This window comes from Gouania willdenowi, chromosome 12 (assembly GCF_900634775.1).
Source record: "Gouania willdenowi chromosome 12, fGouWil2.1, whole genome shotgun sequence".
NCBI lineage: Eukaryota > Metazoa > Chordata > Actinopteri > Blenniiformes > Gobiesocidae > Gouania > Gouania willdenowi.
In genome coordinates, this window is record NC_041055.1 from 11291428 (window position 1) to 11318023 (window position 26596).

At 38.3% G+C, this 26596-nt stretch overlaps 1 protein-coding gene across 1 annotated transcript in view; it reads left to right on the top strand.

The window, feature by feature from the left end:
* Positions 1–25481, top strand: part of LOC114473250 (cingulin-like protein 1) — a 79902-nt gene extending 54421 nt beyond the window's left edge. The window contains exons 7-24 of the mRNA XM_028462760.1: positions 7103–7612; positions 8724–9011; positions 9450–9491; positions 10086–10181; positions 12697–12855; positions 12941–13048; positions 13164–13222; positions 14539–14686; positions 14768–14872; positions 15203–15355; positions 15683–15850; positions 15914–16087; positions 18672–18761; positions 18870–18953; positions 19765–19883; positions 20097–20205; positions 22309–22472; positions 22659–25481. Coding sequence (XP_028318561.1) covers positions 7103–7612; positions 8724–9011; positions 9450–9491; positions 10086–10181; positions 12697–12855; positions 12941–13048; positions 13164–13222; positions 14539–14686; positions 14768–14872; positions 15203–15355; positions 15683–15850; positions 15914–16087; positions 18672–18761; positions 18870–18953; positions 19765–19883; positions 20097–20205; positions 22309–22472; positions 22659–22776 — 2694 coding nt within the window. The 3' untranslated portion in view covers positions 22777–25481. The remainder of the gene's footprint in view (positions 1–7102; positions 7613–8723; positions 9012–9449; positions 9492–10085; positions 10182–12696; positions 12856–12940; positions 13049–13163; positions 13223–14538; positions 14687–14767; positions 14873–15202; positions 15356–15682; positions 15851–15913; positions 16088–18671; positions 18762–18869; positions 18954–19764; positions 19884–20096; positions 20206–22308; positions 22473–22658) is intronic.
* Positions 25482–26596: the final 1115 nt, after the last annotated feature.

The following is a 26596-nucleotide window of genomic DNA, read 5'->3' on the forward strand; positions in this document are numbered from 1 at the left end:
GTTGTAGTCATCTTAGACGTTAAATTACTTCAGTGGTTGGATTAAAGTGAATATGAATAAATAACACTCATCATCAGATTTTTTTCATGTAGAAATTTACCTTCACTTTTAAGGCAGACATAATCATTTCACAGCAGGAGGTGGATAAAGGTCCACAGACATTCACTCTTTGCTCTATCTTTAGTACATTTACACTATATTGGGGAAGGGAGCATATACGCTATATCTGAGAAGGATTTCCACTAGCTGTAGGAGTTTGGACCATTTTGGACCATTTTTGTGAAGCGTGACACTGATGTAGTTCATAGTATCTGCTTTTATTCATCCCAGAGGTATTTTATTGGTTTGAGGTCAGCAGTCAGTCAAGTTCTTCATTTTTGTGAACCTTCCTTTGTGTACTGATGTGCAGTCATAGAACAGGAGTCCTCATTACTGCCAGCTGCAACCATCACTTCTCCTCATTGGTGAACAATAATAGACATATTCTATATGCTTACTTGACCTAGAGACAGAAAAGTTCACAGTGATAACTTCCTTCTTCTGATCTTGTATTTAATACAATGGTTTGGATCTTTTGATGTGGGTCTTCCTATTATTGTGAGTCAGAATTTACATATAATTTAAGATAAACTGAAGTGTTTTACTGTTCACTTATTTAGTTTTATTGTTTATTGCTTGAAAATCCCAAAAATGCAAAGCAACATTTTATTGCAGCTACAGGACTTTTTTTTTTATTGCATCAGGGTACAATAGTATTCCACATCCATTTGTATTTTCAGCATTAATGTATGGAGATAAAAAGAACCCCGTACACAAAACACACATTTGATAACATCAGACAGGACTCTACAAATGAAAAATTATTATTCTGTTTTCAATAGAATTTCTATAGAAAAAAACTAACCAGAATATAACTTAAGTGTCATTTTATATCATGTCATATATATCACAGTGTGATGGAAAAAATACATTGCTGTATGAACAAGCTGTGTCACATTGTTCAGTAAAGTTGGCATTTTAAAATGATGGCTTACTATTACAATCATTGATCCACATTTGTAATGAATTCTTTATTATTATTAAATTCATTTGCATTTTAACAAATTAAGTGAATTAATCTATGAGTTAAAGACACTGTTATCTGATGTTTTGTTGTTTAACTGTTCAATCTTTTTAAATTTGTTTACTCTTTGTATGACACAGTGAACAACAAATGTACATCATTTTGTCACAACAGTCAAAAGTCAAGAAAAAGCCATAATAGATGCTAAAAATACGGCAACCTAAACCGCTTGGTACATGTAGCTCGGTGTGTGTGTGTGTGTGTGTGTGTGTGTGTGTGTGTGTGTGTGTGTGTGTGTGTGTGTGTGTGTGTGTGTGTGCGTGCGTGCGTGTGTCTGGCATTGGTCCAGCTGTTGTCAGTCTTTCTTAGACAGTCAGAGAAGAGGCAGAGGAAACATCTGCCTGCTCATCTGGCTCTGTCTGTCACAAAGAGATGCAGTCCCACACACGCACACACATGCGCGCACACGCACATTCTCTCTCTCAGCGACATTCCATAAAAAAATGAAAAAAAAAACTGCATAATAAACACGATGGTGACAGGAAACAATGAGGGGAAAAAACCTTGTTTGAGTCTTATTATAACAGGAAACTTGTCAAAGTGTCACCACAGTTTAACTCGTGAAGCTTAAACACAAACAGCAGACGGGCTAACAAAAAAAACTAACAATACACTAACTGCTTATTAGATACTGTATATATAGACATGAACCATACAGTCATCTATCAATTACACATCACTGAAGCCTTCTCCCACGTCATTAGGTCATAAAGTAAGTTATTTACTACTACAGTGACTTTTATACATGCTTATGTTCAGTGTCACTGAGGGCTGGGTTCATCTCAGCATCATCAGGCTACAACCAGGACAGGTAGCCGGACTATTGCAGTGCTAATGCTAATGCAGCCGAATGTGCTGAAGAACTTTTGAAAGTGTTTAACAAAAGCAGTGGTACATTTTGACAATCCGTTGTTGCTAGTGCCTGTATACTATCTCACAGGTCAAGTCACTTTCATGCACAGGCTGATTTAATGCAATTGAACTCACTCACAGGAAAGAGAAAGTGGTTGTCCTGTTGCTAAAAATTTAATTTTGAAACTGACTGATGTTGGAGGATTTGGCTTGTGGCTTTGTGGAGGGCAATTCAAACCCTCCACTTTACAATCCCTGGGTAGTAGCTTTAATATGCTAATCTGAGCTAATCTGTGCTGTGAAAAGAGGAGACTCATTAACGTTATTATCTGATTATTTGAGGATAATCTGTCCAAAAAGTAATTTCTTATGATTGGTTAGAGTGAAATTTATTGCATTTAGTTTGTATTTAAAGATTTGATTGTACTGTGTGATGATTGTATTTGCAATGAGAGAAAATATAGTGCAACTGTGGTGTAACCTTAGTGATAGTGTATTTGATTATGAAGATACTTGGAATAAAAATGCTCCCAGTCTGAATGAAGTAGAAGGGCAGGAGATATTTGCCAACGCTAAATTGAAAGATATTATGTTACAGGGGAAAAGGGATTTTATGGCACTAAAATGGTTTGTGTATAGACGTGTGGAAAAGGATGTGTGGTGGATTTTGGTGCATACACATTCATGCAGCCCCTGGTTGTTTAGTCAATTCTACCCAAGCTTGCATGGGTTCTCCTGGGCTCTCCAGCTTTCTTCCAGTCTAGAAACATGTATGTAAGGTTCCCTGGAGACTTTAAAGTCTTTATGTATACAAACACAAAATTTCTTCTCTGCAATTAACCATCCGTGAGGAGCTTTGGGCGACTACACTATGAGGCAGCATTTAGGGTCAAGGTCTCTCTCATGGGCCCACAGTGATGACCCACAGCAGATACAAACCAGTGACTCTTCAGTCAAGCCCTTAAAATGACAGTGAAGTGAATGTGGATCTAACTGTTTAATTCAATTCAATTCAATTCAACTTTATTTGTATAGCGCACTTTACAACAAAGTCATCTCAATGCGCTTATCAAAATATAAAATTCCTAATTAAACAACCCAAAAAGATCCACATGAACAAGCTTTTAGCGACAGTGGGAAGAAACAACTCACTTTTAACAGGAAGAAATCTCCGTTAGAACCAGGTTCAGAGGTGGCAGCCATCTGCTTCAACTGGTTGGGGTTAGTGGACAGAAGGACCAACAGAACAGGATAGAGAGATAGAACATGAGAGTGTCTCAGACTAGTTGAGCCTTGAACCACAGATCAGGAACTGCCATCATCATCTTCACGACACCTGAAACAGAACAGAGAGAGAAAACTGCAGAAAAACATGATGCATTAGTATCAAGTCAGCCTGCCTTGGCCTTGGGCCTCACTCCCAGTGGCCTAGTCAGCACTTATTGTACGAATCTCTTCCCGTTTATTGGTAAGCTAACAGCAACTCCAAGGTCTGTAAATGCAACCGTTCACAGACGAGCCCCTCTATCGGTTAGTTTATGTTATGTTTTGTTTTGTTATGTGGACACAGTTGGTCTAGCATTTTTGTAAGTATTTCAATATAGTTTTGCATCCGTATCTCTCTCTATTTGTAGGTGAACTTGGTAAATACTCCTTCATCTCAACCTTTTGGCAGTTGGAATCATAATAAGGCAATAATGTGGTAGAATGCATCTTATGTAGTGCCATGGGTCACAAAAGGTTAAAGAACACAGGTGTAATGCACCACTGCCACCACCATTAGATTCTGTGCATAACAGTAAGATACTTTTAAAAGGAGAATTGGACAGTGGCTTTTGAGCATAAATCAGTGCTGGTGCTTCAGTGGTGCTAGCTGTGACCAGTTAGCTTGCACAAAACTGGCTTTACACTACACATAAACCAGGGCTATGCATGTAAAGTCACATCTTCATGCATCAATGACACACGCAAACTTTTAAATGTTATATGTTGTCAAATACTGCAAAAGACTGGTGCTCTGTCCAGGGTCAGAATATGGATGGATGGATGTTTAAAATATTTTATTTTGAAAGTTGAGGAATGACTCATGGATAATTAGATTAATGATTGATTTTTCCTTTGTTTATACAAAGTATCAGATTATTCTTATCCAATCAGGGTTAAAGGGTTTCTTTTTAACCGTCACAGACCGAAGGTGAGAGAGGCAGTGGCACAGAGGAGGACAGATGGATATCAACAAGCTCAAAGAAAAGAGAAGAGAAAGAAGAATTTAGACCCTTCCTATTTTTATTGTCATCAACATCCTTGATGCTGTCAGAAAGCTGCAAAGACAGCAATAAAGAGAAAATTGTAGAAGCTTAAGAGAGGATGAGGCAGGTTTGGTCCAAGCAGTTGATCAAATTTATTGTTTCTATAATGATCGTTCCTGGCCGACTGCATTGTTTGGAGCCCAGATGGCCTCAGGCTGAAGCTGTCGATCAGATAAATCCTGGAAGATCCTCACAAAGCACTCCAATTCTTTCCTTGAGAAAATAAAAAATAACAAAGACTTGTATAACCATGATCAGTTGAAATGATAGGTAATCTTGTTCTTCTTGTCTACAGTATATCCTGTGGGAGTTTATTGGCCCTGATATTTATTTACTGTGACATGTTTCCTGTATTTCTCAAAAAGTAATGAGATTTTTTTTTTAAAACTTTAAAGACTACAGAAACCACAGAAGTGAATTGTTTGTCAATTGCAGGTGTTTAGGGTTTATTCAGGGGCTTTTGGAATGGGTTAAACTGTGTTCAGCTTCTGAACAGTTTGTCTTCATTCTAAAACACCTCACACTTAGCTTTTGCTCGGGAGACGAGTCTGAAGCGCCCCTGCATTAAGCATCATTGAGGCGTTCATTGTTTTTCCCATGGTTCATTGCAGATATCTGGGTCATATGGTTTAAAGCTCTGTGCCATATGTCTGTGCTGCAGTGAGGCCATGGGGAGCGGAGGATCGATGTGCGGCCTGGACTTTAGAGAATAAAGAGCTGCTTGCATGTTTATCTCTGGCTCCTCGAACCTGATCAAGAGTCAAATTAAAAGTTAAATGTGACTAACTGAAACCTTTGATTTGCCACATGACAGGATCCACATTCTGCCAATTCCTCACTGATTTGTTACCAGGTTGTTGTAAATTTGAATATTGTTTCTGCTGTAGGAACTGCACCGAATAGACTAGTAAAACATAAATGGAAATGTAGATAATTTTTTTTTTTTTTTTTTTTTTTTTTAGATAATTAGTTTTAAATATAATGTCATGACAAAAAAAAATATCACAGTTATGACATGTCGTAATTAGTACTTAGTACTTTGACTAAAAAACTCAATAGTGCCTGCCTTCTAGTATATATTTGACAGGAACTAGCTCTAATACTTAAAATATAGTTTTATCATTAAATGCAGATATTAAGTGTGTGCTGTTGCTATTTTGTCATAGTTTTTTCTTACAAGGTATGACATCAAAAACCAGACAGGACTTTTTCACTTCAAAGATAACAACATTAAAACTCATCAGCTAATCCCTCCATGGTCTGTAAACATTTTAATACTATTATTATGATTAGCAGTGCCTCCAAAGCCCAAACACTAACCCTCACTCTCAGGCCTGTCAGGCGGCGCTCCAACTCCAGCCTCGGCCAGCCGGGCGAGTGCCTGGATTAAGGCCACTCCATGTTCTCCAACATGATTCCCTACGAGTTAAACCTCTGGATGCTCGCCACTTCATTTTCCTAAGTGGCATAGGCTCTCCAAATATGATTGGTAATTATTGTTGGATTTTTTTAAAGTACCATTTTGACTAGAATAACAAAAAACTGACACTTTATGTTATCAAGCTTGTGGTTGATATTTTATTCTCCGATTCTTGTTGTCCTCTTATCCATCTACAGTATCTGCTGCTTTGACTTTGGTGTGAGAAAGTGGTTTGTTGTGTTTCAGGGGGGGGTTGATTTTTTAGATGAGCGAGCAGATGTTGCTGTTCCTCAAGAGGGATTTATGTCAGGATAACACAAACACACACACACACACACACATGCACACACACGCACTCCGAGCTTTATTTCATTATATATGCATTTCATCAGTCAACACAATTCATGAAAGCCATAAGGCAGATGAATGAAGCTTTAAACATTATTAGCACGTTGCTTTTGAACAATTAATTAACGATTGAGTTAAAGTGATGGAAAGATGTTGTCAGTTTAACAGAGTGCTTTCTTTGCAGCTTTGTAAAACATTTGGTAGAAAGAATAGGCATTGAAAATTATATAGGACAGAATTGGAAGCGCTTAACAATAAGACTGAAATACAAAAATATGTGTATCCGTGCTTTGGAGGACAGTAGTTTGGGATGCAATCAGTGTCTGCTCATGGTTCGATTTAATCCAGTTGTTCACAACTATCTAAAAGACCATTAGCCTGGGTGACGGTAATTGGACTTAACTCACATCTTACCAGGTTTGGTAAGGTGGTTGGGGGTTCAATCCCAGGGCTGAAGGCTATAATTACTTCCAATGGTTGACTAGTGCCTTGTAATGCAGCTCTGTCTCAATGGTGTCTGAATGTGCAAACAAGCCGATATTGTAAAGCACTTTGGGATTACTTTGGTGGTAAAAAAAGCACTATAAAAAAGTCAATATACCATGCAATCTTACTAATTTGCTTAAGAAATTTAATTCATATATAAACTTTTGAGTTTAAATACATGTAATATTTCTCCTTATATGGGGGCATAGCCATTTTGGAGATTTCAGCATTCATATATCATGCTGTTATCACTTCAGGAGTACTTTTCCTATTTTCGCTACCCTAGAAATTCTACTGTGAAATAGTTCAATCCAACGTTTCACCTCTTTGTTATGTGTTTCCAGTTCTTTGGGGTTGACGGAAATCGGACTTTGAAAATGGCCGTTTTGGGCAGCATTTGGATGCCACAACAGCCATCTTACTACAGATCTATCGCACACACAACTAGTCATGACTAAAGAACAGAACTTTAACCACAATAAATTTATATGGACTAGAAGGCTTTTCTACTCATAGGCTTGTTTGACACTTTTTTGGGGAATTTATTTGGTTCACTTTTTTCAGCACACACAGAATTCCCCATCCACCCAAACCTCACCAAGTCCTCGGGAGATGACTCGAGATGAAGAAGAAGAGTTGGCCTGGAGAACAGCCCACAAAAGGGCTAATGAAGGCCACTCCCATCGTTCAAACTTGCAACGAGCCGGCAGTGTCAAAGACCTGATCTTTAAATTCTCTGGTCAAGATTCTGTTCTTTCCATTTTATCATCTAAACATTGTGAAATTACTAAGCCTGCTCATATTGAAGTGCTTGACTCTTCAAAGTCCATGTTAAGCTCATCCATGAAGAGCTGTACGAAGCAAGATGGGAATCCTGTCCCCTGCATCACTGTGACTCCTGCCACTCAGAACAAGGTTGATTCAGCTCAACAAGACGCCAAACCAAGTCAGATAATTGCAAGAATTGATTGTCCAGTAGAAAAAGGCACTGAAAAGACTGTTTTCCAGCCAAAGAACGAAACTCAAGCCCTAGACTCTGGTAGACACTCAAAGGGTGACTCTGGCATGGGATCGGTAAGAAAAGCAATGACAACTGAACATGCACTTCAACTGCATGAACTGAAAAGCTTTGTATCTTCTCTGCACAAAGATTGTGCGACAGCATGAAATTGCCGAATCCCTCACTTGATCAAAGCCACATGCTCAACCTGCATGAGGACGCATGTGAAGATTTTAAGATCCTCCTCAACCGACTAATCAATATAGCCTGACACATATTGATGGAGCTCACGAAACTCCCTGTCCTGTCTCTACAGTCTTTCTAATGTTATGATTTAAAAAGTAACAATCTTTTCTCTACACCTCCTGATTTTTACTGCATGAAAAATGATTGACTGAAGATTATAATGATTTTTTTTCCCCAGTGTTTTTTGTTGTGATTTTTTTTTTTTTTTGCTTGATGCTGAATTCAAGCTAATCATGAGTTTAGCTAATTCATTATGAGTAATAAAAATAAAATTATATAATAATGTTGTAGTACAAAACTAATCTTTCTAAAGTTTCTTCTGTTAACAGATACTACGCCCAGATGAGCACATTTTAGCTAAAGCTCTTAGCTTATCAAACCATAACCTAGGCTAAAGTTTAAATGTAAATATAATACTAGTATTACTACTAAATACTAGTATTTTTTGCCCACACTTGGTTATTACACTTTTGAAACCATCTAACTTGCCCAGACTAAAAGGAAGCTTAACAATTTAATGTTGCTAGCACTGATCTAGATTTATCTTTACACCTGGAAGGTTCAAACTATGGCCAAGCTAATCAATATAAAAATAACACTAATTTAAGCCAACCAAAAATTACATAATAAACACAATACGACTACTACTACTACTAATAGTATTAGTTTTACTCTGTATGTACTTTAGCCCTCAAGTGGTTAAACATACTAATATACTTAGCAAATCAAAGACTTTTGGGAAGTGTTACTGATCAGAAATCAGAATTAGAAACGTTTATTTTGCCAAGTACAGTTTTAAAAAACAGCACAGGGAATTTAACTCAGCAGTTGGTGCGCAGAACAACAAAAAAAAAAACAGTAACAGTCTACTGAGGATAACAAATATACTAATGTTTGTGATCTGGGTGTCTTATACATGTTATCTTTTTTCTCCTCCAGGAGTCAGAATTGGATTCAAATAAGCAGCTAAACAGCCCATCAGAGGAGGAACCCTCCACTCCAAAGGTCAAAACCAGCCAAAACCCCAAATACCAATTGTTCCTCAGCAACGAGCAGAAGCCCAATGGCCTGAGCGGAAAGGAGGCAAATGGTTCTGGAAGTGGTGGGAATTTTGGGGAGAATGGCATTACCACCAAGCGCTGGGAGACCAACCGACTGGGAGTGAACAACTATCGGGGGTCTCTGGAATCTCTGGCTTCAAGAGACTGGGATACAATGTCAGACAAGGTGGGTGTGGCAGCCATGGCTGTTGGTGAGAGGCTCAGTCAGTCAGTATTAGAGAAGCACCACAGTAGCTAAACACTGCCACCTTTTGGAGTTTTAATGCCTTTTTCTGTCAAATCACAGAAGAATTTATCAGCTTTATGAAGAAGAAAAACTGCACAATATATGAATGAATTGCACCAATAGGGCTACAATTTATGTCTTGATTACTTGAAGATTTCCAAAGTGCAGTTTTTGATTTAAATTAAACTATAATAATAAAAAAGTTACTTTGTAAATAATGATTATCTTCATTATCCTACAATACAGAAATAATGTGAGCGAGAGTCCTTTTTTGTTTTGAAGTTTTGAAATACTCAAATCTCTCTTTAGCTTTTTTTTTGTTGGGTGACAGGATAATTGCCTCATGCAGCAAACATGTAATGCCTTTTTTCTTTCCAGTTGTTGTACAAAGGCAGCTCCTGGACAAAACACAGATTTAAGGTTACTCATCTGTTGTTACTTGACTAATGTAACGACATCCAATCAATACCGTCTCTGGAACGCTATAACCTGTCCAATCAATCCAATCAACTGTTTCATACTAATCAAATTCTCATGTTAAATAAAACTAAGTAGTTTCAATGATTGTACATGAATTTATGCTTTATATAACTCACTGAACAATTAATAATGATATATTATTATTGTAAATTATGGTTCACTATATTGTCATCCTGTTAAAGTAATTATAAGAAGAGATATTGATGTCAGTCCATTTATATTTAAATTGCAGTATGAAAAACATCATGAATCAGTGCATATATGGATTACTTTAACAGGGTTGATTAAAATTGTCTTTATAGAAGTTTGGAATCTTTTTTTTAACAAACTCAAACCTATTAAATGTAAAATCACTATAAATATCAGACTTCAGTTCTCTCACACATTGTTGGATTTTTCTGTTTTCTACTTGATATCTAGCAGGGGTGTCTGACTCAGGTCCTGTAAGGCTGATCCAGCAGCTTTCAGGATGCCTCCAGAGTTGGGCATCCCTAATGTTTAGAATCTAAGTTCTCTTTGACCATGTGCTTTCAGGTTGGGTTTGAGAGCCCCCCCAGGGTGTTTAACAGTCCCTACGCCACGACTACATCTATGGATTACACCCCGATGCACCGCATGTCTGAGTTTAAGGTTAGTGGTAAGGAAAGGAGCTGCAAACAATTTACTTTTCAGCCAACTATAATAATAATGATAATGCATTGGATATACTGTATATAGCGCCTTATTTTGGTCACTCAAAGCACTTTACGTGGCATTACCATTTCACTCCACACTTGGTAAGCTACTATTGTAGCCACAGCTGCCCTGGGGCAGACTGACAGAAGCAAGGCTGCCATAGTGCGTCATCGGCCCCTCCGACCACCACCAACACTCACTCACACATTACATTCATACGAGGCAATATGGGTGAAGACAATGACTGATACCACTACCACCACAGCACTCAACGATTCAGAGCAGAGGTTTCAACCCATCTATCCTCTAAAACAGTGGTTCTCAAACTTTTTTGGCTCAACTCCTCCCTTTCTCTTTCTTATGAATCCAAGTACCCCCATTGTTTGACGACAACGTTTTGCTTAGAGAACTATTTAAAAACAACTCGAGAGCATAATGATGGAATCATTATTTTGAATCTCATTTTGTAAATAAGTGGAAAGAATTTAGTGCAGCGGTTCCTAACCTTTTTTGGATCGTGACCCCATTTTTATATCAAGAATTTCTGTCGACTCCAAAGATATTTTTTTTTTCCTAGAATTAGTTTTTGATCATGTTTGAGCTCAGATATATTTTCACTGCATTTTAGTTGAACGAGATTTATATTTCACAAATTGAAAGTATACACATACAGTTTTTTTAAGATTGTGTGCTGTTTTAATCTAGACAAAAAGATTAGTAAGGGTTAGGGTTAGGGTTCTCCCTGCAAAGGTTTGAGATGCGTGCCCTTCTGGTCAACAAAAAAATATTCAAAAATCTATTCTAATTTTTCAGAAATTTCAAGCACCGACGTCAAGGTTGAAAAACATTGATTTAGTAGCTTGTGAATAAATGTATTTCGTTAGTTTGTATCATTTCTAGTCATCTCACACCAGGGGTGGGACAAAGACTGATACTTTATTTGTTACTAGTACAGTATGCATTTATGTGAGAGGATAAGGGGTATATTTGCGGGTGCAAAATGTGGGTGCAATTTTCCGGGTTTAATTCTATGGGACATGTGCATGATAAATGTGTTTGTTGTTAATTTTTTTTTGTTTGATGTATTTTTCTGTAATGTATGTTTATGGAGTCATTATGTGTATTTTTGTATCTTTCTGTTGTCTTTTTGTGCATTTTTTGTCTAATTATTGTTTTTTGTTGCCATTGTAGTGTTATTCTGGAGTCATTTTGTGTATTTTTGTATAAATGTTTAGTTTGTGTATTTTGAGTCATTTTCATATGTTTGTTGTTGTTTGGTGTATGTTTTTTGAAGTAATCTTGTGTGTAGTTGGAGCCTTTTTGTATATTTGTATGCATTTCAGTTGTCATTTTGTGTACTATTTGTATAAATATTGTTTAGTTTTTCATTTGATTTTACTCATTTAGTATATTTTTATTGTGTGTGTTGTGTGGTGTGTTGTTTGTGTGTGCGCATCAGCCATGTGTGTATTTACATTGTAGCTGCTAGCATCTTTCTTAGCACATAGAATAATATAAGAAGAAACACTCACCGTTGCGCCGAACAAACAATAATCATAGTAGAGCCGTGTTGTGGACCCATCCGCTCACAAAAACATTACATTCCTCTGTCTGAATAACCAGATAGTTTGTGATGTCATCACACGTGACCGTCAGCACAGCCACCGCCCACAGTCATGGAGACGAAGAAGGAAGTGAAGTACGTGACCCGAGATTTAAAGGAAGTTTGGAATCATGGGAATAATATTAAAAAACCATGAAATATTAACTTCAATGACTGTTAACGGTAGAAAAACGTTTTTAATATTTAAATTTTTTTTTTTTTCCCCCCAAACAAAGTGCGACACGGTGATGTCATGAACCCGGAACCGGAAGTAGCACACAATACCGTGCTCTTACCGAGGGAGCCGTAATTATAAAATTAACGTTTTGACCGTTTTACTTCACCAAATTACTCCAAAATAACAGGTGCACACACTCGGGGTATTTGGAAACTGTTGACTAAGTTTCAGGTCGAACTCATACTGCTTCAGGGAGATATTTGCTCCACACACACACAGACGTTTCTGTCTTTTATAGATAGATAGATATTTCCACTCTTTCTCTCAGAGTATCCCCTGTAGTGCCAAATCAACTAAAATGTTCGTAATCATAAAAAGATTAAGTAGTTTGAACTTGAGACGAGAAAGGTTTTGATTTCTAGACTATTTAAAACCAAAATAATATCTGAGGAACTCCTTGTAGGCAAAAGTTCAAATCCACCAACTGAAAATAAGAAAAAAGAAAAATAATGCCATCAAGTAGGTTTTGGATTTCGACCCACAAATTGAAAACCATTGAGTTAGCAAACACACATACAAAGATTATATCAAAGGAACATTTATGTATATAAAGCATTTTATATTTATATGCATGTATTTGTAATTATCCCTTCCGGACCCTAGTGTGTGAACATGCTGTGTATTTCCAGGTCCACAGTGGATTGTCTCCTGCCACCTCAGAAATGAACCTGCTGAGCTTCAACAGTCGCAGCACCAGTCCCATACCCGCACCCACCCTCGGCAATGCCCGTCCCCGATTCTCTGCCTACGACTCTCTGGTTAGGAGAAGGACTGAGGTCATCAACCCTGTAGGTTGACACACAATCCACACACTCTGTGGTACCTTCAGTTTAAATGTTCACACGTGCATGGTGTATGGTTGTTTTGCTGCAGGTGGTCCCCACCCACTACTCCATGCGATCTAACACTGTGGGCTCCACTACCGGTAATAGGAAAGACTACATCGAGGAACTGACCAAACAGCTTGACGCCTGCCAAAAGGTAGATCTCCTCCAATGCTAACATGTTTACTGTCAACGATACAATGGCCTCCTTTTCCTGTTTGTGTTTATACTGTGTTCAATTTAGATGTTAATGGTGTGCATTATTTCTGCAGCGCAACCAGTTTCTGGAGGCAGAGAGTGTGGAGATGGACAAAGAGAGAAACCAGATCAGGTTAGTCGGAGGTTTTTTTTTGTATTATAGAGCTCTGTTTCTCAAACTTTTGGGGCTCAAGTACCCTCTTTTTTATTTTTGATTCCAAGTGCCCTCCTTTGTCCGACTACAACATTTTGCTCAGAATACTATGAAAGACCCACTATAGAGCATAATTATGGAGGAATGAGTGATAACACAAATTTTAAAACATCTCATTTTGCAGATCAGTGGAATGAAACAGAATTTAGTGCCTCTTGAATATAATTATTTCTATAGTTTTTTTTTTTATCATTTCTGGTCCTCTCCCCCTGGTGTGGAACCAAGACTGACTCTTGTATTTTCAGTTCATGTTCTAATCAGGATCATTTTCATCATCATTATTACCAGTGCCGTGCCTGTAGGAAGTATGTATTGCTATAGAAAAGTGATAGGTTAAGTAGCTTTTTCATGGATGGCCCAATGAGGTTGTGTTTGAAGGTGGGACGTCAGTGACCTTTAGGTTTGTTGTGAAATGTGTGTAGAGTAATAACTATTGTGTTTTCATATATTTGAAGGAATAAAATTGGGAAAAAGCAATGCACCAGCATAAAGTTATGCCTGGAGACACTCACGTTTACATGGGAGCTTTAATTCCTTTTTAAATCAGAATAAAAGTGAAATAATCTTTAAACTGACCTTGTAAACACTTAATTCCTAATGCAAATTTAATTCTGATTGAAGTGCACACACACACACACAGCCGATCGCTGCTCCACTCAAAACCAGGAGGTGGGCTTTCCAGTGATTGGCTCTACCACTCACGTAACTACGGCGTGCAGCGATTGGCTGTGGCGCGTCCGTGACTCTAGTGTCTCTGCTCCGGTGACAGTAGACAATTTTATAAAATAATTCATTAACAGTAATATTGCAGTCCAAACAATTCCAACGTTGCACACCTTTGAACCAAGCAGCAGCCATGTTTAAAGTCTTCGGTGAATCTGAGCCTGATCCACAGAGATATTTGAGCCACAGAGAGACAGATATTCCTTGCTTTATAGGTAAATGATTATCATTTTTTAACTAAAAATAAACATTATAAAACCCCATATTTTTTAAAGCTTTCATTATTAAAAATGTTCCACTGTAGTACCATTGCGTAACCCTAGGGGTACACATATCATATTTGAGAAACACTGTTATAGAGCATATATCTCCTAAAGAGAAGTTTACTTATCACTCGTGCTGTGAAGACATCGTCTTAGAGTTGGAAAGTAGCTTGTCTTATCTTAAAGTCTGGAAGAGTGAAAACAAGACATATTCCTTCACTAGTCATAAACCTGTTTCTCCCTGCAAAGGTTTGAGATGCGCGCCCTTCTGGTCAACAACGAAGACCTGCTGAGGACCAACACTCAGCTGTCCAATGAGATGAAGAGGATGAGAGAGCAGATGATTGACATGGACAGAGAGAATCAAGCAATGGCAGACAGATGCAGAGACTTGGAGGTGTGATGGACACATAGAACAATGCAAACAGACGGTCTTTGTGCACTTGTACATGTTTTTCTAACAGTTATTCCCTCACAGATTGAGGTGAAGGAGGCTCGGGAAATATTGGTGGAAGCCAACACTCAGGAGTACGCCTTTAATGCTCTGCAGCAGACGCTCAGAAACAGGATCCAAGATGCTGAGGTGTGTTCCAAAGGTGTAAAGAGTACAAATATATCCTACTCAAGTAGAAGTATTGTTACTGGTTTGAAAATGTGCTGTACTCAAGCACAAGTACAAGTAAGTCATGCATAAAATACTCAAATACAAGTAAAAAGTAGCTCAATTAAATAGCACTCAAAGTAGAAGTTACTAGTTACTTTCATCAACCATGTTTATTTTTTGGTAGTACATTTTGTATAAAAGATGAAATCTTGCGCAATTATAACTGAATTTATTTTCAACAAACATCTATATAAAATAAAAGGTTATACATGAGAAAGCAGAACATTAACCTCTGTGCTTTCCCTTCAGGACAACCTGGAGAAGCAGACCCAGCACTCCCAGTCCCTGGCTGAGAAGCTGTGGCTGGTAGAGCGACAGCTGGAGGAGCTGGAGGTGGACAAAGACACCAAAACCAAGAAGACATCTGAGCTCAACGACACCATCAACAAACTGGAGTCAGAGGTACAAATAGGACAGAATTATAAAATATATTTCAAACTCAAGGCATCAGGAACAAATCTGGCCTCTCACACATTAATTTAATTAGAGTAAAATACAGAAAAATGTTAATGCATTTTCATATTGCATATGAATTAATCATTATTAAAAATCAAGTCAGTTAACTTGATTGTTGAAAGGATTTTTTTATCCTGCCTATTTGAGAATAATGCCAGCCATACATGACCCCTGGTTTAAATAAGTTTGTCATCCCTGCTTTGAACAGGACACAGAAGTGTTGAAGTTCTTTCCCTGATGAGCAGCTAATAGTGAAGTTGTGTGTGTTTCCAGCTGAGCGAGGCCCTGCAGTCGTCCTTACAGGCGAGCACGGAGCTGAACCTGCAGCAGAAGCTGCGTCAGGATGACCAGATGAGAGTGGAGGAACTAGAGGAGACTTTGCTGGAGAAGGACCAGGAGTTGGGGCGGCTGCAGCTCCTGGTCAGCAGACTCCAGGGAGAGGTATTACCACTGTTACTCTGTTCACTGTCCTCCCAACAGGCTCAGCAGCTGTGTTTTTTCTAGGTGTCTGGGAAGCTGATCGATAAGGAGCGGACCCTGGAGGAGGAGATCCAGCTGAGGGAGCGTCTGCAGCTGCAGTGTAAGCAGGCTGAGAGGACTGTGGACGACCTGGCCATGGAGCTGCAGACCACCATCCAGGCCAAAGACGACCTGGCCAAACAGTTTAAACAAGCTCAGGTACATCACTGCATATCTGTGAGCCATCTGAGTGCTTTGAAGGAACATTACCCATTGCTGGGTTTGAGAGTCGGACAGCGTTTTTCTCACGAGAAATTTTTTTCTCTCAGCTTTCACTCTTAGCATGACGTTTGCGCCCCCAACCTACCACCTAACCATGTATAATAATTTCACTGTTAAATGTTATTACCGTGATGAGTTTCCTCCAGTCCCTGACCTTAGACGGGCTACTCGATGTTCCTCTGTATAATAGCTCTATAACCTCTTCCCACCACACAGATTCTTGATTCCCAGCAATTCACTTTTCCTTTTAGTTTGAGCAACACAGTTTATCACATCTGCCACAAAGTGTACAAAAACAGTTTTTATTTAGGTGTCATTAAAAAAACAGCTTAATCTGACAACATCCTTTGCACAATTTGACTTGACTTATTGATTCAATGTGGAAATTTTTCCTGTAATTTCACACTCCTTATATTCCGAGACGTTCTTTCCGCCACATGCAACTCACTGAGGTTTTTCACCTTCCTCACACATCCTATATTCATGTTCATTGGCACATCTCTCACACTGCTGCTTACCCTTACACATTGCCGCTCTTACCTTTGACACTTGAAGCACCTCATAGGAGGCGAACATAAGGCTTCATATCATAGTGTGTGTATTCTATAATCACCTTGGAATGCAAGTCATCTCCCTTAAACTCTCTCACCAAAGGTGAAAGATTTTACTCCTTTACTCTCAGTGGTCTGAGTCCCAGTCATGTTGACCTTTATCTATAAACGGAAAAACCAATCTCTACCTGGGTTTTCTTACTTTCTTTTTGAAAAAGACCCAACTTGACTTGGAAATGCATTTTTGGAATAACATCACACATGTACTTGCACACACTATTTTCCCTGGAAAATGAGTATGTGAATGTCTGTCAAGTGTAGCAAATACACAAATTTATTAGATATCACTAAGTATACATTCAATTAGCGCTACGTGGTATGGTTTGACTAGTAATCAATGCAAAAATCAATGCAGAGCTTAATCTTAAGTGTATTTATGTGTTATGATGAGCAAGCAGTTCCCATTATTATGACTGCATTTAAATCCAAAAAGGCACTGGTACAAAGACAGGTTCAGCTGTTTTTTTCCATAACACATGTGGGTGAGAGTCTGGCAGTGTAGCTAACGAACATGTTAAACTTTTGCTATGTAATTTTGCAAAAGTTAAAATTAATAACAGTAGTTGACTCCATCCATCCACCATCCATTTTCAGACCCGCTTTGTCCTATTTCAGGGTTGCAGGGGTACAGTAGTTGACTCTATAAACCAAAATATGCATGTTTGGTATGATTTCGGGAAGTTTAATAGCCAGTGAAGTCATCTAAACAAGAAAAGACGATGAAATGGAAACAAAACCGAAAAGTGTAAAGAGATGCAGACGTGACGCAGAAATGGGTCAACCCTGAAACGGAATTGGGGAAAGTATAAAACGTAAAATCCAGAGCCCCACCCCCACAAATAAAAATAGCTGCTCAAACATTTTGGATCAAATCACCAGAAGCTGAGGTAGTGGCTCACAGCCTTGTACATCTGCCTCACAGCAAGAAGGTCATTGGATTAAGCCCCAGGATGGACACTTCTGTGTGCATGTTCTTCCCGTGCTTGTTGAGTTCAGAGTCAATTTTGTTGACAAAAAGGTTTTGTCATAGTTTTCGTCAACTACATTTATCTAAGCGAAAATAGCTAGAAAAAAATGTGTGAATGAAAACTGTTTCAAAATATATTGATATTTTTGTCAACTAATAAAAACAATAAAAATACTTTGTTTTTAGCTGCAGATAGGAGGGAGTGGGAAACAGTTATGGGAAGTAAGCTCAGGCTTGATCACCCTGTAGCTGGCCACCTTTGATGAGGATGTCTGATGAGGCCGAAACACCCCCTATTTCAAAGGAACACTACTGATGATGTGTCCCAAAATGTACATCCCTCCCATATCTGAGACACAGCTCCCATCCCACTCTCAAATGGTAAATAAATCTGTAACAGATTTTGTCGACTTTAATCTTGATGTTATTTCGTTGACTAAAACTAAAATAGTCCTGATGACTAAATCTTGACTAAAACCTAGTTATATTTTAGTCATAAGACTAAAACTAAATCAACTTCTTCTGTCAAAATTACCACTGGTTAAGTTGTTGTGGGTTGTGATACTACTCTGGTTTCCTCCCACTATTCACAAACATGTACATTCTCTGGAATCTATAAATTGCCCATAGGAGTATATGATGGACTGACTAAGAGCTAAAATGAGGTGTTCTACTTCCAGGCCTCCATCAGACATCCTTTACTATATTCCTGTGTTCATAACAATATGATTCAAACAGAGATGTCCACTCCAATTATTCACTCATTCAAACCATCAGAGTTAAAGGTTAATGAGGTATTAATTATGCAAATCCTGTTTACTAATCATCACACGCTTTATGTAAACCATAAACAGAGTCTTAATCCGACCCATTTCTAAAGTGACAGTTGGCACCGATATTATGGACCTTTCTTTGTTTGAAAAGTGAAGTCTTGTGATTCCAGGAGAAGATGATCGACCTGGAGACCGACCTGGAGGAGCTGCACGACAGTGAGCAGAGATGGGCCGCCAAACACAAGAGAGCTATCGAGCAGGTACTGAAACCTTAATGAATGTGTGGAAGTGTAAAGAGCCATATATTAGAAGTGAAAACCAGCCTGTGCACTAGTCGGTGACTGATGACTCTTCCTGTTTGTCGTCAGACGGAGCAGCTGCAGCTGAAGCTGATTCAGGAGAAAGATCTTAACGACCAATTGGAGATTGAGAAAACCTCCATGGAGAGACAGGTGACTTGTGTTTTATGTTGCACATTTTAGTTTCATTTATTTTACATAGAGGAGTATACAAATACTTCCCTTCTCCATGGCAGTAGGTGGCAGTAGATCATGCATATGGACTGCAATGTGGTACAGACAATGGGTGTGCTATACTTTTCTCAAGAAATATGGTATTAAACTAAACTGTTGCTAAACACAATAAAAAACCTTCATTTGCATGCATTCAGCGTGAGAAAAATCAATGTTTAAACTGAAAGACAAACCGGACTAAAATGAGGGTGACCATACGTCTGGTTTTACTCAGACATGTCCTCTTTGCACGTCTTGTCCGGACCGACCGGCCAGATTTTACAAACTCGGGGAACACGTTCATTTAAATGACCATAATTCTGCTAATATTAACTCTATTTGAGAAATTCCACCAGTTTCTGGAAGCTAAGGAGGACACCAGTGCTGATATTTCACCACAACAGCACTCCCTCTCGTGTGATTTTGCTTAACTATATTGTATTTTGCTGTTACAAGGTAGGTTAAAAAAAGGCAGTGGCTATCCGTACGGTTGCCGAATCAATATACCGATATTCTATCCGTACGCAGCGCCCCCTCATTGGCCAGTTTAGTTCACATGACTAAGACTAAACCTAACCCTAACCTTAAAAATTGTTGTGATATACTGTTATAACCCAACCCTAAGACACTATGTACGCGCACTTTGGTAAACGTACCAATAGCACCAGGGTTTTTTTTTGTAAATCAAAATATGGTCACACTATACTGAAGTGATGTGTAACCTCTGCTGTCTACTTGTGTGTGTGTGTAGCTGCGTGAGTTGCGTCTGGAGGTAGAAGAGCTGCAGAGCTCCAGAGTTCAAGAAGACGTGATCTCCAGGGCAGAGAGCAGAGTCAAAGACCTGGAGAACACTCTGAGGACCGAGGAGAGGTGAGTCCTCCTGTTTCTGTCAGAAAGCCTACAACCAAGAATAAAAACAAACATACTGATACATGCGTTTAGCTCCTATATTTAGTACCAAAATAAAAGAGAAGCAAGAACGCAAGAAAACATGCATATCACTCACTTTTTAATCAATTTTAAGTATAAAACAGTGTATAATTGTGTGTGTGTGTGTGTGTGTGTGTTTGTGTGTGCGTGCAGGAACAAAGCGACTCTGTCCAATACCATCAGCAAACTGGAGAGAAGGATCAACGAGCTCACAGATCAGATGGAGGAGGAGCACCGGATAGCGACAGAGCAGAAAGACTTGGTAACACACACTTAATTATTTCACCATGAGTTTAAAAAGGAATAGTTAGAATTAATATATAATAACAGTGTAATATAAATGATAATATCAGGGATGTCAAGAAGCGTAGGAGGCGGGCGGAATCGCCTACTACTCTCTTTCTGGCCGCCTTCTACTCTTAAAGCTTCAGTTCGTAGAATCCTCTCTCAGTTGGGTTAGCAAAACCGAAACTGAACCTCCCTTACCGGTATATTTTCTGCACGCTCTTAGCGACTTTTTTCTCAATGTAGACGAGTGACAAATGTATGGACTTTATCTTGTGTTATTGGAGATCTTTCTGGTGTTTTAGACTCTAACATGAATGCACGTAGTACTGTAGTTACTGTCTGGAGCAACGCGGCTGCTGCCGTCAGCTCGTCACCTCGAGACTTTTACTACCGAGGGTACCTGAACGCCCCTCGACTTCAGTCGAGCAGCCAATTGTAACACCAAAAACGGCTCATGGAGCACACGTGTAGAAAGATCTCTGATTGGCTGAAGTCCACGTCACGCTCCTGGATTTATAAATGTCATTTTATAGAGCCAGAAGAAGGAGAATGACCACTGTCCAGTCAGAACACTTTGATTACAAAATGCTAAAAGATTTAAAGCTTTAAACATGTTTATAAATTATTCCTTACCTCTTTAGCACCGAAAGAATATCTGTAATATTACTTAAATATCTGTAAATGTCAAGTTTTTCCTATTAGCTCAGTTGTTTGTCATCATTATCATGGATACCAGGTTTCAACTTGTAAATGCATCATTCAAACCAAAACTAGGTGAGAAAGTACATCATACTAAGAAAAGTGCCCCCCAGTGGTCAAAGGTTTTCATTACACTTTTCCCAAATTCATTTGAAAAAATACAATTCTTAATATAATGTACATAATATACAAATATTTTAAGTTCTGTAAAATAGGGATGTAACGATTAATTGTAAGGCAGTTAAAAATCGATTCATAGGTATCACGGTTCACATTGATACCGTAAAAATTGAATCGCAGTACTTTTTTTAAACAGCATATTTGTCCTTCTCATGTCCAGAAGTGTTGGCGGCAGGCGGAATCTGCTACTACTTTTTTTCTGGCCGCCTTCTCCTCTTAAACATGTTCATAAATGATTCCTTACCCCTTTAGCACCGAAAGAATATCTGTAATATTGTGTGAATATCTGTAAGAGTCACGTTTTTCTATTAGCTCTGTCTGCTAGCATAGCATCTCTTCTTCTTCTTCATTTGTATTATTCCTTTATTTATTTCATTCAAGATTTATTTTTAGTTTAATTGCATTGTTTTGAATAGTTTATCAAGGGATTCTTTTGACAATGAAAAACAAAAAGGAAAATAGTACAGTATTTTACCAAAAAAAATAAAGGAATATTTTTCAGTCAATTGTGTACAGTCCCATTCTGTAAAATAAATCATGAGAGAATCGTATCATGAACCCAGTATCGTGAATTGAATCGTATTGGGAGTTGAGTGAATCGTTACATCCCTACTATAAAACATAGTGACTGTACAAAATGTATTTGAATGTATTTGTTTTAAAAATACATGTTATTTTTTGGTGCTCGAGTCATACGACCATCTTCTTCCTATCAAGGCTACAACGGAGCCTACATCTCTCTGTAACTCTTGCTCTGATACTCATAAAAAATGGATTTAGGAAGGTTTTTGAAACATCCTGATTCTAACATATTACTTAAACTTTCATGTGACAGATGTTCGTTCAACCTCAGGTGTGTAGTATGTTTTCAGTGAAAAGGTCCCAAACGTTTCAGACTTTAGGTTGGTTCTTCGTCTATTGCGCAGGAAAGCAGCCAATGGCTTGATTTTATCTCGAATTTACAACAATAAACGACGCATCACAAATTTTTGTAGTCAACATTACAATTCATGTTACTAATTATTTTTGCATTATTGTATATCTTACACACATTGTCGTGGCCGCAAATCTTGAGACAGTCTATATACTGTATTTAATTCTATTTTGTGAGTAATTATGAGTTTCATTATTTGTTTTGTGTCACGTGACTTTAAATGTCAGACATCTTTGGTTGACCAGGAGCTTTGTTTCTCTTCAGATGACCCAGAGGATCCGCTCTCTGAAGCGGCAGCTGAACGAGGCGGAGGAGGAGGCGAGCAGGAAGGAGACGCAGTATCGCCACACCCACAGAGAGCTGGCTGAGGAGAGAGAGACCAGCAGTCGTCTGCAGAGGCAGCTGCTGGACCAGCACATGCAGAACAAGTAATAAAAATAACAATGGTTTGAATTTATATAGCGCTTCTTTCAATGATGTGCATTTTGACATCCTAAAAGCTTCTGGGTTGGATTTTCTTGAACCTTAGAAACACTTCACTTGAAGTTTTATAAATAGGGCTTCATGTTCTGAAGTTCAACTTATCATTAACAATAATATAATGTGTCATGCAGGCGTACTGATACTCTGACAATCCGTCAGACTCTGGACAACCTAAAGCTGGACCTGAGTGTGGATGAAGAAGATGTGCCACAGCAGGAGCAGCAAGAAGCCTCCATCACCACAGTGTGAGAGGCCTGCCATCCTCTGTGTGTCCTGGTAGAACAAGTGTAAATACTTTCTAAAGGGCTGTTCTCTGTTTTTAATGGCTTTTCAAAACAGACACCAGTTTCTATTCTTAAGCTAGCCATAAATAAATGTGTACCACTGATGTTCAATTTGAACAGACCTCAAGTCCACCAGGGTTCCTTTGATTTGGGATTTTACCATCTCCTTAATATTACAGGGAAACTCCATATCAATGTTTGCAGATGCTTTGAGGAACGAAGACGGTTTTTAATATTTCTAATGTCTAGTGACAGCATATGACGGGATGGAAAGAGGAATCAGAGATAGTGAAGTAGTACATGACTCATGCTTAATAAGTGGCGACAATAACACTACAACGCAATAAACTCAAACTAGAGGCACAGATTCAATTTAAATACTTTCAGAACCCAAACTTTGCTGAAGGTTTTGTGATATGGGTCAACATTTTAGTTACTTGCAGGACTCACAAATAAACATGCAGAGAAAGTTTCCCATAGTCACAGGGAACATTGCTAACAACAACCAAGCCAATGTGTATCATTTCTCTATTGTGTGTCTGCACAGTATCAGTCATATTGATTAATTAAATAAAACCTTCAGCAGCAATCCCATAAAGAGGTCATCTCATCAGTTGATTCATGTTTAACAATTACTTCTAATTCCAATGTTTGTCTGTCAAATCAGCCTGAAGCTCACAGGTGTAAAAATAAATAAGAAAAGGTCAGTTTTAAACGTCCAGGTGGACATCGTCCTATTTCTGCTTGTCAGCAATACTGTGCACAGTTTTAGACAAATAGAGAATGAGCTACAGAACAAGAAGGTAAAGGAGAGGAACATGAAATGTTTGTAATATTAGTTTGAGTTTTAACAATAGGAAGCAGCAGCTCTGTCACCATAATGTCAAATACTCCAGAGTTTAATGTACTGCAACAGTGAGTCAGCAATTTATAAACCCCATAGCGCTAACTAGCGCTGCCATAAACATTGTAGTTTTATTTTGAAATCTATTAAAGAAAACAAGTTTTCCAGGGTGGTGTATAAATGTAATTCCTTCTTGTCTGCTAACTTTCACACTACAGACTAGTTTGATTAATAATAATGATTTGATTTTTTTATTTATTTATTTTTTTAAAGTGCAGACAGAGTTATAGCAGTAAAGGTAAGCTACGTCTGCAGCCACAGATGAAAAAAGCATGGATGCCATTAGAAACTTTCACCCTGCACCAAATCAAAAAAACTCCAAAAATGATATCAATCATAACAGCCAACTAGTCAGTTCTGACCAGTGATCAGCTTCTAATGGGAGCTGCACAGGACTGAGTGAAGAGCCACATGCTGCTCATGAGCTACAGGTTGTGGAAATACGGGAGGCTTCTGGTGGACTTAAGCTCTGTTGTCTTTAAAATATTTGTAATATTTAAAATGATATTTCCTTCCAAAGTAAAGTATGGGAAACACACTGACACTGGCCCACTAAAGGAAAAACCAGAGGTACCAGTTAAGGATAATAAAGATTCTCTCACTTGATCTACTTTCCTGTAGAACAGCAGCTCACATTGACTTCTCCAGTATCAGAGCTTTGATGGATCTCTGTTGACAGTTTGACTTTCTGTTGGATTTCATTCCTCATCCTCAGTATTGCTTTGCAGACTTTACAGGTTCTTACTGCAGGTGGACTGAGGGACCAAAAAACCATTTACATAAGTGATTATTTATATTGAATGCTTTTTGTATGTTTATATTGTTTTTGGAAATTTGAAGACATCTAAGTGTGTCAGTGGGGCAACTTTTACAGTTTATTGGATGAAAATTGATGATTTTTGCATTTTGTTGGGGTGTTTTGGGGGTTTGCTGCTTTATTGATGGAGTGCCACCTTCATCTGTACATAAGTTAGGATTGTATAAACACACTCACACACATACAGAGATATACATTTTCAAGTTTCTGTTACTTGGAATAAACATGCACATATAAATGGAATCTGTTTAATGGGAATACTGGGTTACATGAAAAGTCATAATCACACAAACAAGACAAACGTTAATTTGCTGTAAAATCTACTTGTTTTCCAGTTTCACAACTGAGGGAGTGCAATTCTAACCTGTGTACAGTAGAAACTGATCTAAGAGTGCTCGAAACAACTTTGTTCAATATAGTTATGGAGTATTACAGTGAATTTGTGTAGTATAGTAATAAGTAATAAGTCTATTCTTTTGTGAATATTCTATTTTTGTATACAGATAATGACATTTTTGGTACCATCCATTTTACTCCTGTTATGCTCTTACTTTGAAAGGTTAAAATTTGTTTGGCTTCAAAGTGTCACCCAGACACAAAGCAATGAAAAGTGAGTCAATAAACGAAATAAATTCAATACAAATCGAGATTGAATGATTTAATCCCTGTTATTGTAATTATCTAAACAAAAATATGTATTTCAAATTAAAAACCAGTGTTTCAATATTATACAGTGTGCTGTTAGAAAGCTAAAGATAAGTCCCTGAGAACCTGCCACAGCTCAGCCTGTGTGACAACCAGTAACTAAGATGATCAATGTACCATCCACTGTAATACAAGCACTCATCTGTTTCTGCTGTTCTCTGCTATTTATTTCTCTTTGTCACCTCTTTTCTTTTGGTGTAAAGTTACTTTGGACAAAAAGTCAATAAATCCTTAGCTACTGTGATTGTGGGAGCCTCTCTGTGTTCTGTGGAACAGTCATAGTACCAATTACAATTACGAATGGAACTGCAAGCAGTTATAAAAGGGGGCCAAGCCTTCCTGCGCAACTCCACCTCCAGGTTTTGTGGAGCCCGTTGAAGTACGTCACGAAGGATGACGGGCTTGGGGCGAGCGTCAGGGCACAAGCCAACGTGCCATTTGCTGTGAACCCGTGGATATAAAGTTTATGAAGATGTGATTTAGAATGTGAAAGTTACAGGCCAAAATGCGTTTGCACCCATTATAGCGCCACCTAGTGGCGTACTTTTTGGTATGGGTGGTCTGTGTGCTCTTATATATGTACCCTGTAAATTTCACAGCCCTCAACGTAATACTTCAGCTGAGATAAATGTTTATTGTTTATGATGTAATAAGCCACGCCCACTTTGACCATATGCAATTAACTTCGAGATACGGTCCCAGGAGCGACCCAAGGTCATACCCACCAAATTTGGGAAAAATCGGTTGTGCCATTTAAGAGATATAAATTTCCCATATTTGCAGTGCCCCCTAGAGGCCGATATTATTCACATTTTGCTCATATCCTCACAGTCACATGCCAACCATGGATCTCAGATTTGGTGTTGTTAGCATTTTTTTTTTTACCGAGATATGCGCCAGTTCGCATTTTTATAGCTAGCTAGAAACATTTATTCATTAATAATTTGCGCATATTTTGACCGAACAAAATTCTTTACTTAACTTTAGATCAGGTCCAACTGAAGACTCTACATGACAAGTTTCATGCTGATTGGACAAAACCCCAAGGAGGAGTTTAAAAAATAGAAATTTGCTGTGCGAGTGGGCGTGGCCTATGTCAGAAGATGCCACTCTATTTAAAGAACACATAGATATAAAGTTCATGAAGATGTGATTTAAAATGTAAAAGTAATAGGCCAAAATGTGCCAAATTTCATAAACATCTGATCAACTCATGCAAATCTGATCAACTTTAATATTGCTTGATGTTTCTGTGTTTATAGCGCCCCCTATTGGCCAACAATAAAAGGTAACTATAATAATAATAATCAGAATGAATAGAATAGGGTTCCTAGCACCGCTGGTCCTATAAACCGCTTA